Source organism: Trichechus manatus, unplaced genomic scaffold (genome assembly GCF_000243295.1).
Source record: "Trichechus manatus latirostris isolate Lorelei unplaced genomic scaffold, TriManLat1.0 scaffold00035, whole genome shotgun sequence".
Lineage (NCBI taxonomy): Eukaryota > Metazoa > Chordata > Mammalia > Sirenia > Trichechidae > Trichechus > Trichechus manatus.
Window position 1 is genome coordinate 3,360,429 of NW_004443971.1, and position 13,866 is coordinate 3,374,294.

The 13,866-nt window shown below is 43.2% G+C and overlaps 1 protein-coding gene across 3 annotated transcripts in view; it reads right to left on the reverse strand.

Annotated features, from left to right (window-relative positions):
- Positions 1–13,866, reverse strand: part of HHAT (hedgehog acyltransferase) — a 635,839-nt gene that overhangs the window by 439,187 nt on the left and 182,786 nt on the right. For all 3 annotated transcript variants that reach the window (XM_023730279.1, XM_023730278.1, XM_012555207.2), the window contains one exon: positions 12,315–12,465. In XM_023730279.1, coding sequence (XP_023586047.1) covers positions 12,315–12,465 — 151 coding nt within the window. The remainder of the gene's footprint in view (positions 1–12,314; positions 12,466–13,866) is intronic.

Here is a 13,866-nt window from a genome sequence, read left to right on the forward strand (position 1 = left end):
TACACATGGTGTCGGGAAACATCTAGCTCAATTGGCATAACATAGTTTATAAACAATATGTTCTACACTCTACCTTGGTGAGTAGCACCTGGGGTCTTAAAAACCTGTGAGCAGCCATCTAAGATCCTCCATTGGTCTCACCCCTTCGGGAGCAATGGAGAATGAATAAAACTAAAGATACAAGGGAAAGATTAGTCCAAAGGACTAATGGACCACATCTACCACAGCCTCCGCCGGACTGAGTCCAGTACAACCAGATGGTGTCTGGCTACCACCACTGACTGCTCTGACAAGGATCACAACAGAGGGTCCCAGATAGAGCTGGAGAAAAATGTAGAACAAAATTTAACTCACAAAAAAAGACCAGATTTACTGGCCTGAGACTGGAGAAACCCTGAGAATACGGCCCCCAGACACCCTTTTAGCTCAGTAATGAAGTCACTCCGGAGGTTCACCCTTCAGCCAAAGATTAGACAGCCCCATAAAACAAGACTAATGGGGCACAACAGTCCAGGGACAAGGACTAGAAGCCAGGAGGGGACAGGAAAGCTGGCAACAGGGAACTGAAGTTAGAGAAGGGAGAGTGTTGACATGTCATGGAGTTGTTAACCAGTGTCATGAAACAATATGTGTACTAACTGTTCAATGAGAAACTAGTTTGTTCTGTAAAACTTCATCTAAAGTACAATCAGAAAAAACAAAACTCAATGTACTTTTAAGACAGTGAATTTAATCCTTAGAATTAGGGTGGGACAAAAAGCAACACTAGTTTTGCTAAATGGAGGGCCTGAATTAGAAATAGGATAGTAGTGGGGCACCTGGAAGTTTAAAGATTGGCAGACGGAGGGCAATTCTCTTTCCTCATTGGCAAAGAGTACCTGACCCAGCCTGAAGTGAGAAGAAGGAACAGAGTAGGAAGACAGTCATCAAGGTAAAAGGGACACAGGAGGAGACACTGGCAGGAGAAACAAAAGTCAAGTTTCTATGTGGGCACCAGGTGAAGCCCTCTTCCCGCTCCCTCACCAGGGCAGCTATTTGAGGATTGTTGTAAGGGATGTAACATAGAAGCATAAACGCCCACATGGCCCCAGACCACTCACCAGCCAGTTATTCAGATATAAAATGGTGATTCCCTTTCTCCTCATGCCTTGGTGCATCCAGGCCAACCCACTTTCCCACTGTGATCTCTACCCCAATCACTTCCTGCACCACCTCTATTTTCAGAGTCAGTACTGAAGCCATCATCTTTCTCAGCTACCCCCTAAATTCCACATCCTGTCATATAACCCTCACAATCCAGACCATGGAGGGAAAATTTGCTTTGGTTCCATCCCACCAGAGGCAGTAAAGCACAGTCATTGACAGTACAGACTCTGGAGCCATAGATTTGGATTCAAATCTCAGCTCCACCACTTACCAGCTGTGTGATTTAAGGAGAGTTACTCAACCTTTCTATGTCTCAGTTTCATCATCTGTAAAGGGGGATAGTAATGGTACCTACTTCATAGGGATTTTGTGAAGAGTAAATAAGTTAAAATATGTAAAAGCACTTAGAACTGTGCCTGGGACAATGTAAGCACTAAGTGTCTGCTGCTGTTGTTGCTGTTATTATTACTACCACTACTACTATTTGTCTATTTGTTGCTGTGTTAGTTGCCATCGAGCCAGCACTGACTCATAGCAACCTTATGTATAACAGAATAAAACGTTGCCCAGTCCTGCATCATCTTCACGATGTTTGAGGACGTGTTTTAGTGGGGCTTCTCTCCCAGTCCTGCATCTAGGTTCCTCATCTTCCACTGTAATAGACTAGGCGATCTTCAGTATCTCCTTCAGAAAAATTCTATTTCCAAAAACAAACATATGTCAAACTCTTCTCACATATCAAAGTCTGAACTTAATCTCTTTCTTCCCTATAAGTTTGCAACTTAACTCCCTCATCTGATATGGAGGATGTGCCACAATGATAAAATAATGATAGTAATTAAATAAAAAGGTATCTATCTCTCATTCTATATTCCTAACAGAGCAAATTCATTCTCAGAAAAATTGTGGGCAGACACCATATTTAGGCATGCCATTTACTGGTCTTAATGATAAAAATAGGGAGAAAAAGAAGGTGGACTACCAATAGTGGTCAAGGCATAGTACACCTACAGCAGTGATATGTCATACTACATACTGCAGAGAGAAATGCTTAGCTGTCAGATCAAAATATCTGAAAAGTTTTCTCTTAAGCCTGGTGATTCAAAAGAAAAGAATTCCAGTAAAAACTTAGTGATCAAAATTTCAGAGCATAGATTTCCTGAGTGCCCACTAAAGGCTGGGCATTGAGGAGGGGTGTGGGGGTACAATGTTAAACCAGAACAAGACACAATCACTGCCCTCAAAGAGCATATGGTCTGGTGGGGGTGTGAGCAAGTAAAAAGACATTTACTGTAGAGCATGACTGTTGCCATGACAACACAGGGTGCTCCTTACATGGGGGCTCCCTGAAGCGGGTACTGTAATATCTGCATTTTACAGACAAGGAACCTGAGGCACCAGCTAGTAAGAGGTGAGACAGGATTCAAGTCCAGGCAGTCTGGTTCCAGACTCTGTGCTCTCAAACCCTATGCTTTGGTGACCAGCGACCAATATGGACAACCTTCCACCGAAGATGCCCCTGGTGGTGTTTGCATCAGTTGCTTCTCACTTTAAAAGTCTTCAGCCTAAGAGCTGGCTCATTAGTATATGAACTGGAAAAATCTTCCACACAAGGAGAAAATGGAAAGGAGGATATACTAACTACTCAGGCCCTGACTGTAAAAATAAATCCAGGAAACAAAAAGTAATGATGATTCATAATATTTGCCTTAACTTGATATTCCCTTTTCATTTTGATTTATGGAAGCCTATATTTGAAGGAAAAAGTAGGGAGATTTTGAAATATGAATGTTAGAATAGGAAAAGGCGAACATGATTTCTCAGCCTATTGAGATGGGATTAGGAGAGGGATGTGTTGACTAAGAGGGGTACCTAAAAATGTGAGCTAATACAAATGTCAAGTAGCTGGAAGCTGCTCCCAAAGCTAGATTAATTAATAGGAGTTCACCTAGAGGGGCGGAAGATGTCACACTTGTACAGATTAAAGGAGACATGTTATCAGAGAAGGACATCATATGTGGTTGTCATGGATTGAATTATGTCCCCCAAAAAATGTGTGGGTCATGACTACCAGTATTGTATAATTGTGTACCATTTTGTAATTTGATGTGATTTCCTTATGTGTTGTAAACTATATCACTATGATGAGGTTCTACTGATGAGGTCTACAAAATTGGATAGTGTCTTAAGCCAATCTCTTTTGAGATATAAAAGAAAGAAGTGAGCAGAGACAAATGAGAACCTTATACCACCAAGAAAGCAGTGCCGGGAGCAGAGAGTGTCCTCTGGACCTGAGGTTCCCGTGCTGAGATGCTCCCAGACCAAGGGAACACTGATAACAAGGACCTTCCTCCAGAGCCAACAGAGAAGAGAAAGCCCTCCCTGTGGAGCTGACACCCTGAATTTGGACTTGTAGCCTACTGCACTGTGAGAGAATAAACTTCTCTTTGTTAAAGCCATTCACTTGTGGTATTTCTGTTATAGCAGCACTAGATGACTAAGACAGTGGTAAAGTAAAGGGTCAGTGAATATGAGGAAGACCCTCAATGAGATGGACTGACACAGTGGCTGCAACAATGGGCTCAAGCATAACAACAATCATGAGGATGGCGCAGAACCGGGCAGTGTTTCGTTTTGTTGTAAATAGGGTTGCTATGAGTTGGAACCAACAACAACATACTTCAATTTGAAATGCATGCCTTCTACATATTACCACCCACCCCTACAATCTTCTACCTCCTTCAACCACCCATCCTATTGTCTTTCTTTTCTTGAAATTGAAAGACAAAAAAGCAAACAAACAGGAGGTACAAAATTTACTTTCATATCTGTAATTGTGATTATTAGCTAACATTTCTACAGTGTGCCTGTCCTGTGTTCAGGGGTTTAGTACATGATCTAATTTAACCCTCTGCCTTAGGCTGGGTTCTCCAGAGAAGCAAAACCAGTAAAGTGTATAAATATATATAGAGAGAGATTTATATCAAGAAATGGCTCATGCAGTTGTAGAGGCTGAAACGTCCCAAGTTCATGGGTCAGGCTGGAGGCCTCTCCTGATTCATGTAGATACAGGGGCTAGTGAACCCAAGATCAGCAGGTCAGACAGCAGGACTCTAGCTCACAGCCTGCAGAGACTGATGAATCCCAAGATGGGCAGGCAAGATAGCAGGTAAGCTGCTACATCAAGTCCCAAGAACCAGAGGTCAGATGAACAGAAGCCAGATGCAGGACCCAGAGTGAGCAAAAGCCTGCAAACCTTGCCAGAAAGTCCACCTATATTGGATACAGGCCACACCCCCAAGGAAACTCCCTTTCAGCTGATTGGCTGCTCACAGCAGACCCCATCATAGAGGTGATCACATTACATCAGAACACATCATGGAAGTCATTTCATTATATGAATGCAAAACTACATCACAACTGCCAAACCACTGAGATTCATGGCCCAGCCAAGCTGACACACAACCTTAACGATCATACTCTCTCAACAACCCAGGAGGCAAGAGCTATAATCAGTCCTCAGAAAACTGAGGCAAAAGGAGGTTAAGTAACTTTCCAATTACATGAGTAGCAAGAGGAGACTTTAGCCCCTGATACTGGTGGTCATCCCCATTTGACATGGTTGGGACTTACAGTAAGACACAGCTAGAAAGGAATGTAAACATCATCTAGTGATAAGAATCTGTTCCTAGTTTTTCATTAAACACATGGGAAAACTGAGACAAAAGTGACTTTACCAAGCCTTTGACTTTCCCATAATAGTCCCTGTGATGGTTAATTTTATGTATCAACTTGGCTAGGCTATGACACCCAGTTGTTTGGTCAAATACTAGCCTTGCTGCTGTTACCAAGTAGTTACATATGACTAAATCAGTTGACCTCAAGTAAAGCAGATTACCTTCCATAATGCAGTGGGCCTCAAGGGATCAGCTGAAGACCTTAAGAGCAAAAAGGGAATTTCCCTTGGGAGTATTCTGCCTCCAGACTATAAATAGACATTTTGCCAGAACACTCTTACCCTTCACTCTTCTTGTCACCTGACCTATGGATTTGGGACACAAGCCTGTAAGAGTCTCCAGCCTGGTGCCTGACTTATGGATCTTGGACTTGCCAGACACCCCCCACCACCCCACCACCCATGACCCACTTCTTTGAAGTAAATATCTACGTATCTATTTATCTACCTATCTGTAAAAATGGTGCTTCCAGGGAGGCATCATCTGACTTCCTCTAATTTCAAGAGAGAGGGAAGAGAATCATTATCAGCATCAACAGCCCAAGGCTGATTCCTATGAGGTGGAGGTCAGACATGCCTCTACCCTCCAACCTTTTTTACCAATTCTGACACCAACTGTCCCTCCCACAGCACTCTCTACTTCTCTGCTGGGTTCGATAATTCATTGCAATGGCACACAGAACTCACAAACAATATTCAGGATTATAGGGTTCATTAGGGAAGTAACAGGTTACAATTCAGGTTCAGGAATGCTCAGGATACAGTTCTTCGATCAGGACAATCTTTTCTCAGCCATGCCCACAGGCATGCCTCTGTCTACCCTCTGGGCCTTTGCCCTGCTTGGGCAAGTGTTACAAAGCTCTTTTAGCTCCTCCGATAACAGCCTGGAGGCACTCTGCCAGTCAGCTTTGACCTGAAGGTGCTCAGCTCTCTTGCTCCGTGGGTCAGTGAGTCTAGATCTGCTGCCATGTGCCCGGAGGCACTCTACTCTGCCAGAAAGCCTCCTGCCTGTCTCCTGGTTCTCCTGCCTCTGCTGCTGCCATTTCTCTGCCACTGCTTCTCACCATCTTGCCATCTTTGGTGTTACAGCTCTCTCTCCCTGTCTCCTGGGTCTAGGATGGTCTCAGCACAGGGATTCTAGGTCCAAAGGATGCATTCCACTCCTGTCTCTTCTTCTTGGTAGTCAAGTTCCCTCTCTGCATTGGAATTGGTTCTCTAAAAGAGGATTGGTTCTCTAAAAGAAGAACTGGTTCTCTAGCAGGATAGCGAAAATGACCAATTCCCTCATTAGGGTTCCATACACCTTATTTGCATGGTCCCACCCCCACAAGGGTACAATGCATCTTATTTACATTATTAGGAAGTTATCCAATCCCTTTGGTGGGCAACAAGCACCGTATTTGCATAGTCCCACCCACTCTTTTGGTGGGCGTTACGAAACTATGTTGAGAAAAGCCATATAAAAGTGACCCATCACACCACACCATCTTTATCACTAGTTCTGTTTTGCTAGAGAACAGTAAGACAGGCCCTATCTCTGGATTTTCTTACCTTGAGCTCAGAGCTGGCACAGAGCCTTCACTCCTTAGTCCTATCATTGGCCACTGCTTCCCCAACCCAGGCCACCTGCCATCCTGACCTCTCAGTCACCTTTGGCTTTGTTAGATCTTCAAGCACAAAAAAAGAAAAGTAAGAAGCTGCCATTTCCTGAGGACCCACTATATGCCAGGCTGAATCAGTCCTCATATCACCCCTATGAGGAAAGTACTATTATTATCCTCATTTTAGAGAAAAGAAGATGGGCCCAGAGAATTTAAATTATTTGTCCAAAGTCACACAGCTAGTAAGCAGCAAGCTCTTAGTTACTAGGATGCCTCCAAAAAAAGTAAACTCTTAATAACAGCACCAGTCCTAACTGTTCTCCTTTATATTCTCCTCATGTTCACCCTGCCCCCTGCTTTCCACCCCACAATTCTGGTAGATATGCTGCATATCTCACCAATGCCATGCCTGCCACCCTGCCCTGCACCTTGAGGCTAAACATGATTCAAAGGCAGGCCTGATGCAAATCCAGCAGTCTGTACAGCTGGTGTTTATCATCTACCTGGACCAAGTCTCCAGGTAGAGACCTACATTTCTCTATTGACCTAACAGCCATGTAATTGACACCTTACCAAAAGGAGCTCAGGCCCCAGTGCATCCCAGTATAAAGATGTCCCCGTATATTAAGGTGTAGCAGCCACCAACAGCGCCCAGATCCTTCTGGGATAAGCAGTGATACCTGAGTTTGCTGTGAAGACCTAAGAGCATCATAATTCAAGAAACATAAAGGGCAAGCTTGACAAGATTCCTGAGATAACTGAAACTGACCCATAACTCACCAGCCACCATGGGAAATTCTCGCTTTTACACACTTTGTTTCCATAGCTAGAAATGAAATCGGGGAACATGATCAGATTTCTAATTTGGAATCTCAGGTATGCAATGTCATCTTTAATGACTCCTGGCAAAAGATGTTCATTACAGATCTCAGGTCACCTAAATTAGAACACGAGACCAAAAAATTAAGCAGAAAATTATCAGTTTTTCAGGTCCATAAGACACAGAAAAACTATGCAAGTGAGAATACACATACTCCTTGGGGTCTTTTTATGCCGCAGATATTTGAGCAGGCATTATACGAAAGAGAAGAGCTAAGAGGGAAAATAAACAAACCCATCAGGTCCAAGCTTTCTGGTTTGGGCCTCCAGATAAATAGCAATTTTTCATTGTCAATTTTAACTATCATGTCAAGGAATATTATCTCTGCTGATGGCCCATTTCATCTGTAACTTAGAGTTCAGGCTCCTCTGACACAGTAGGCTGCTGGCTTCAAGTCCTCCCTCACTGCTAAATGGACTGAAAGATTCTGCAATCAGCCCACACAGTGTCTAAGCTACAGCGCCTTTAAAACGGGAGGCTAAAAGTTCATCTCCCATTATCAGCTCTAAACCGCATTCAGGGTGAATTTTCTACAAGTGGGTAACCATTATACAGTTTCCAAAGATTGTTTATAAATCTAGTCCCTTTGTGTCACTGGACGAATGGCTGCCATGGCCCAACAGAATAATTTGCATCACCAGCTCCCACATCTAAGCCAGTTGCTTCAAGTCAGCTCTGACTCATGGTGATCCCATGTGTATTAAAGAGTAGAACTGTGCTCTACAGGGTTTTCAAAGGCTTTCTTGGGAGTAGATTGCCAGGCCTTTCTTCCGAGAGGCACTCTGGAATGGAGCTGCCAACATTTCGGTTAGCAGCCAAACACATTAACCATTTGCACTACCCGGGGACTCCTCACCTACTTGTGACTAATCCACATCTACTCATGACTAAATTCTTCTCAGACCTAAATCTAGGATCAGAAAATGATTCCCTGTCTGCAGCCATGTCTCAACAGATGGCTCAAAAATATTAACATAAAGTTAGATGTAAATAGAAATTCAAAACTCTGCACTCTCCAAACTTCCCAGAGTCACCTTACTGAGCTCAGAGAGGTCTCTACTGGTCAGCCCACAGAGATGACAGAGCTGAAACTCAAAACCAGGTGTCAGTTTTTCTGACCATCACACACACTACACAAATGTGAAGCAAACCTCATTCTCATGGTCGATAAGCCGACTTTCTGACCAATTATTAGAGGTGAACTAAACATGTAACTTGACTTTGGCTATAATACAGTCCTGGTGTTGAGCTCATTTTTTTTTATCATGCTGGGAAGGAGAATCAATTGATGACTACTTAGAGGTGGCCAACCAAAATGAACGATTAATTCTTTAAAAATTTAAATCCAATTTCTAGTTGACTTTATTAGATCCCAGACACAGTGGGCCCACTGCCAACATCTCCACTACCCACACTGTGTTACAACAGCCCTGGTGGACTTGCCCAGCTGACACGCATGCTCTGCATCTAGCTTGCCTTTCTCCTGGGAACCTGAGGTTTGCAGGCTTAACGTGAATCATCCACTGGTAAGACACTGAGACACATGGGGATGCCGCTACACATTCTTACAGGGAAGAGTTTAGAGAACAAGGACCAGGAGCAGAGTCAGGGCTGTGCCACCAGATCCTGAACATGACATGGTGAACCTCCTCATAAGGACAAAGGAGCATCTGCAAACAGCACAAAAGATAACCTATCATTTTTGTTCCTTTTTAACTAAGAAACTCCTCTTTATGAGCCTTAAATTGTGCAGTATAGCTCAGAGAGAGTTAACCTTCCTTCCTAAATTCAACTACTTAATGTGGAATGGCTACTGTGTACAAAGAAGGAAGACCCAAATGTTTCTAAGTTTAACTGGCAAACTGGGAAGCCCTTCAAGAAGTTTCAACAAATATAAACGCGAAAGGTAAAACCTATACCTACACATACTGAAGGAAGCCAAGCTAGGAGTTTAGTCACTCCCAGGTAGGACTATGTTGGTGATTCTGTCACATACCTTTGTAAGTACCTCCCTTGAGAAGCACATCACTCCAACAGGTCACTCCAGAGCTGCTTCTGCTGAGTAAATTTTCATGATTAATCTCTTGCCCACATTTGTCTTAAACTTTAACTGAGAGGGAGGAGACCGTCTAGTTCTAATCAAGAAGACAACAGTCTTGGCAGACATGCTGTCTCCACCTCTGTGGTATATATACACTGAGGGTCTTGGAAAAGTAAAAAAGGACAAGAAGACAACCACTATAAGCACGAAATACATTCAGCTGTCCAAACTGCTTCTTGTAACAATCAATGGGTTGGTAATTACAGACCGGGAGGCTGGAGCCAGCAGGCCTGTCTGAGAGTCACGGGTTTTTATTATGCCAGATGACACTGGAGAAGCCCTTTAGGAGAAGGTGCTTCCCAAAAAATTCGTTAACGCAAACGCTCACCCAGAGGAGGCAGAGGGAACCACGCTATGCTCACGTGAGACACTTGTTACACCTCCCCAAATCATGCTGAGTACTGACCCACTTATTCAGTAAATGACTCTTACGAGGAGGTCCAAAGTTAACAGCCTTCCAACCGGGCTCACTCCTTGCCCTCCTAGGCAGACAGAATCTCTTTACTAGCATTCCCCAACCTTGCCATTAAAACAGGACAACCTATGATATTTGATGAAGCAATTAAGAACAAATCAAAGCAACTACTGGATACTCCGTTTAATAACCATATGGAATTTCTAACTCCAAGAAGCAAACTGGATTAGCCTAAGTTTAAATAAGGCTTAAATTCAGCATCTATAAGTTAGTGTGGTAAACCAGGACACTGAGTATTATTCTCGCCTTTTTAATAATGATAAAGGGTTAACCTAACCACAGCTGGCCATAACCGCAAAAGGCCAACTTGTTTGTCAGAATCTGAAAAACTTAAAAGCAATAGGAAACTACATAAAGGCGTGGGGCAGAGTGCTCCAACAGGTTCAATGGGCAGTGGACATGCATACCAAAAACTCAATAATAATTTATCCCAGGAAACAAGTTAAAGATCTATCCAATATCATATGTAGCCCACATAACAAATAAAACACAACCATCATATCACAGACCCAGGACCCCTGAGCCAAGAGACAAAATTATTAGAAAAGAAAAACAAGAAAAGGTCACCCAGCATGATCTTAGTTCTTTGTCTTTACCTTAACCAATCAGTCTGTAAGTAATTTACTCATAATGAATCAGCACTTGTCAAAATTGTATAAAAAGCACTTATAGGCTGTACTTTAGATTCTGGTCTGTTTATAGCCTGAGTGCTTGCAGCCAATTTCCCATTTTGTTTTCTGATATGTCACAATAAAAATCCCTTTGTTGCAGAAGGCTTTGGTGAAAGTTGTTTCTCTACAACAGCAACCTTTGTTGCTGTTTTCAGTTGTCTCAAGTCAGCTCTGATTCATGGCGACTTTACATAACAGAACGAAACGTTGCTTGATCCTTGGGCCACCTCCGCAATCTTTGATATATTTGAGCCCACTGTTGTGGCTATTGTGTCAATCCACCTCAGGGAGGATTTCCCTCATTTTCGCTGCCCTTCTACTTTACCAAACATAATGTCCAAAGTTAGCAAGAAGTTTCACCATTTTCTCTTCTAAGGAGCATTCTGGTTTTTTATCTTTAAGACTGATTAGTTTGTTCTTCTGGCAGTCCACGATATATTCAATACTCTTCAAGAACGCCACAATTCAAATGCATCAATTCTTCTTCTGTCTTCTTTCTTCATTGCCCAGCTGTTACATGTATATCAAATGATTGAAAAGACCATGGCCTCGGTCAGGTTCACCTTAGTCATCAAAGAGACAGAGTTGCTTTCTAGAATTTTAAAAAGGTCTTTTGACACAGATTTTCCCAGTGGAATATGTCTTTTGATTTCCTGACTGGTGCTTCCCTAGGCAAACAGCAACTTTAGCATGACAATATTCACCAAGCTGTTCCCTTAAGTAAGTTTTGGTCTTCTGCTCACAGAGACGAAATGTAAGACTGGATGAGCCACAGGTAGGCCCAGTATAGCCATTCTGAGCAGGGTCAGGACTAGGGTCAAGTAAATGAAGTAACTAGAGCACAAAATTTAAGGAGGCACTGACTCTCAGGGCTGTGCAGTGTCCACCCTGAGGTACTTAACATTAGTGTGCAACTTCAAAGAACCCCATCACGCGTTACATACCAGAAGTGATAGAAAACATGACAGCAAGCAAACCCATCTAGAGAACAACTATCAGAAATGGCAGGGGGCTGAGGGATCTTTTGGGACAAAGATTCTGGGCCAACTGTAAGTTTATGAGACAAAATCAAAAACAGTGAGAAAACTCAGAAAAAGCAATGTGCGGCAAGTATGAGAATAATATAATGGTAAAATCTAACATCTGTAAATATCTACTATGTGCCAGATGCTTTATAAGCTTATTTTACCTTCAAAACAACTCTCTGAAATGGGTGGTGGTATTATTATTCCCATTTATGAGATAAGAAAACTAAAACAGAGAGATTTGGTAAATTGCCTAGTAAATGGCAGCACTGGCCTGTATGATTATCCCAAGTCTTTTTTTTTTTTTCTTTTTGAATCTGCAGCTCTACATATGCAGATGTCATTTCCAAGAAAAATAAAGAGCAATAAAATAATCAACACATAGTAGCATGTCCCAAGTTCATGAGAAACCACTCCAAACATAACCTTCCACACATTTATAACGTACACCAACTTTGTAGGAAAGTTTATCTCACATATCTTCATAGCCTGATGATATTTTTGAGAGGCCCACAGGCATGGATTGTCACCCTGTCAGCAAGATAAAGAAACGGAAGTGCCAAATGTGGCCTGAGTGAGAGGCAAAGAGATAGCCTTAGCCAAGCTTTTTGAAGCCAGCCAGTCCATGACTCTTCCCACCAGACACCCATGAAGGGCTTTAATAAGCCCAGCCACTGACCTCCACATGCCCCTGAAGCTGAACATGGTGCTCACACAGCGCGGCAGGGGTGGTGGTGTGAGTCCATCCAGGCGCATGAGCAGGGCTGGGATGCCAAAGAGCACCAAGTACTTCACATAGAAGAAGAGCACGTGGGCCAACCCCAGTCCTCCTGAAAGACAAAGGGGCGTGTCAGACACACCGAGAAGAGTAGGGCAACATTCCAGGAACTATACCACCTGCTCCTGCTTCTCCGCCTACTCCCCTACTTCCCCTCACCTCATACATTACAAAAATCATCCCACACTGGTTTTGATCAATGATATTTTTGGATTAACAAATATTGCAATCTCCTTTATTAATGCTGACAAGCAACAGGATCTCTTAGCATTCATGCATTTAACAATACTAGGAAAAGACATGCTTAAAAATATATATACATTTATTTCTCAATACATTAATATATATACTAATTGCATTTAAAAAATGATTAGAAAAGAAAATCTTGCCCAAATCCTTTGAATCCCTACTTGAGGGCCCTGCACTGTGTGAGGGAGCAGACTCTAGGCAAAAGTCACCCCTCTCCAGGTACACGGTGCCCCCAAGGGTCCCACCTCTCCTCTGCTGGGACTCGGAGCACTGTACTGACTACCGTCTCTCCTAGAGCTCCCTGGCCAGCAGCTTTGACCTCTTCACCCTAGGAGGTGAGTGGAAGGCCGGGGCTTCAAGCCAACAGGGCACCATGGGCCTGGAGGAGCTGCTGGCTGCATGTGCACTGGCCTCAGCAGAGGGCACAGGGTGAGGCGGGTCAGCCAGGACAATGCCTACAATGAGAAGGCCAAGGGCAAAGGGTGAAGTGTTGGAGGGAGTCACAGAGAAACTGACCAGCAATGACATGCCATCCAACCTCAAGACTATCTTGTCCAGTGTGCAGGGAAACACTGCAGGGCATGTGGATGCAGCTAATCAGGCTACCTATGGGATACCCTGACGGAAATAACTGAGCCTTAAAGAGGTACTAGCAGAAAATGTTACATCTGACCCTCTTAATGCTACACAGGATACACAGAAGATTTTCAAAAAAAATGCCATTACTATAGAGTGCGTGGCTGTAAGCAGAAACACATAAGCCATTTTCTGAATATACTGTTTGGGCGGTGGAAAACGGTGGCTGAAATGTGAAAGCCGTACATCCCACAGTGAATACACCCCAAGGATGATGTCTCATTCCCACTGAAGAACAGTAAAAGAGTTGTTCTGGAGGGGCTAGGTATAATGTTTCAGTATTCTCAGATGTGTCTGGTAAGAGTTAAGAAAAAGTAGATAGATAGATAGACAGACAGACAGACCGATAGAAAGATAACATATAGTGTCATGGACTGAATTATGTCCCCCCCAAAAAATGTGTGTATCAATTTGGCTGGGCCATGATTCCCAGTATTGTGTGGTTGTCCTCTATTTTGTGATTGTAATTTATGTTAAAGAGGATTAGGGTGGGATTGTAACACCCTTACTAAGGTCACAACCCCGATCCAATGTAAAGGAGTTTCTCTAGGGTATGGCCTGCACCACC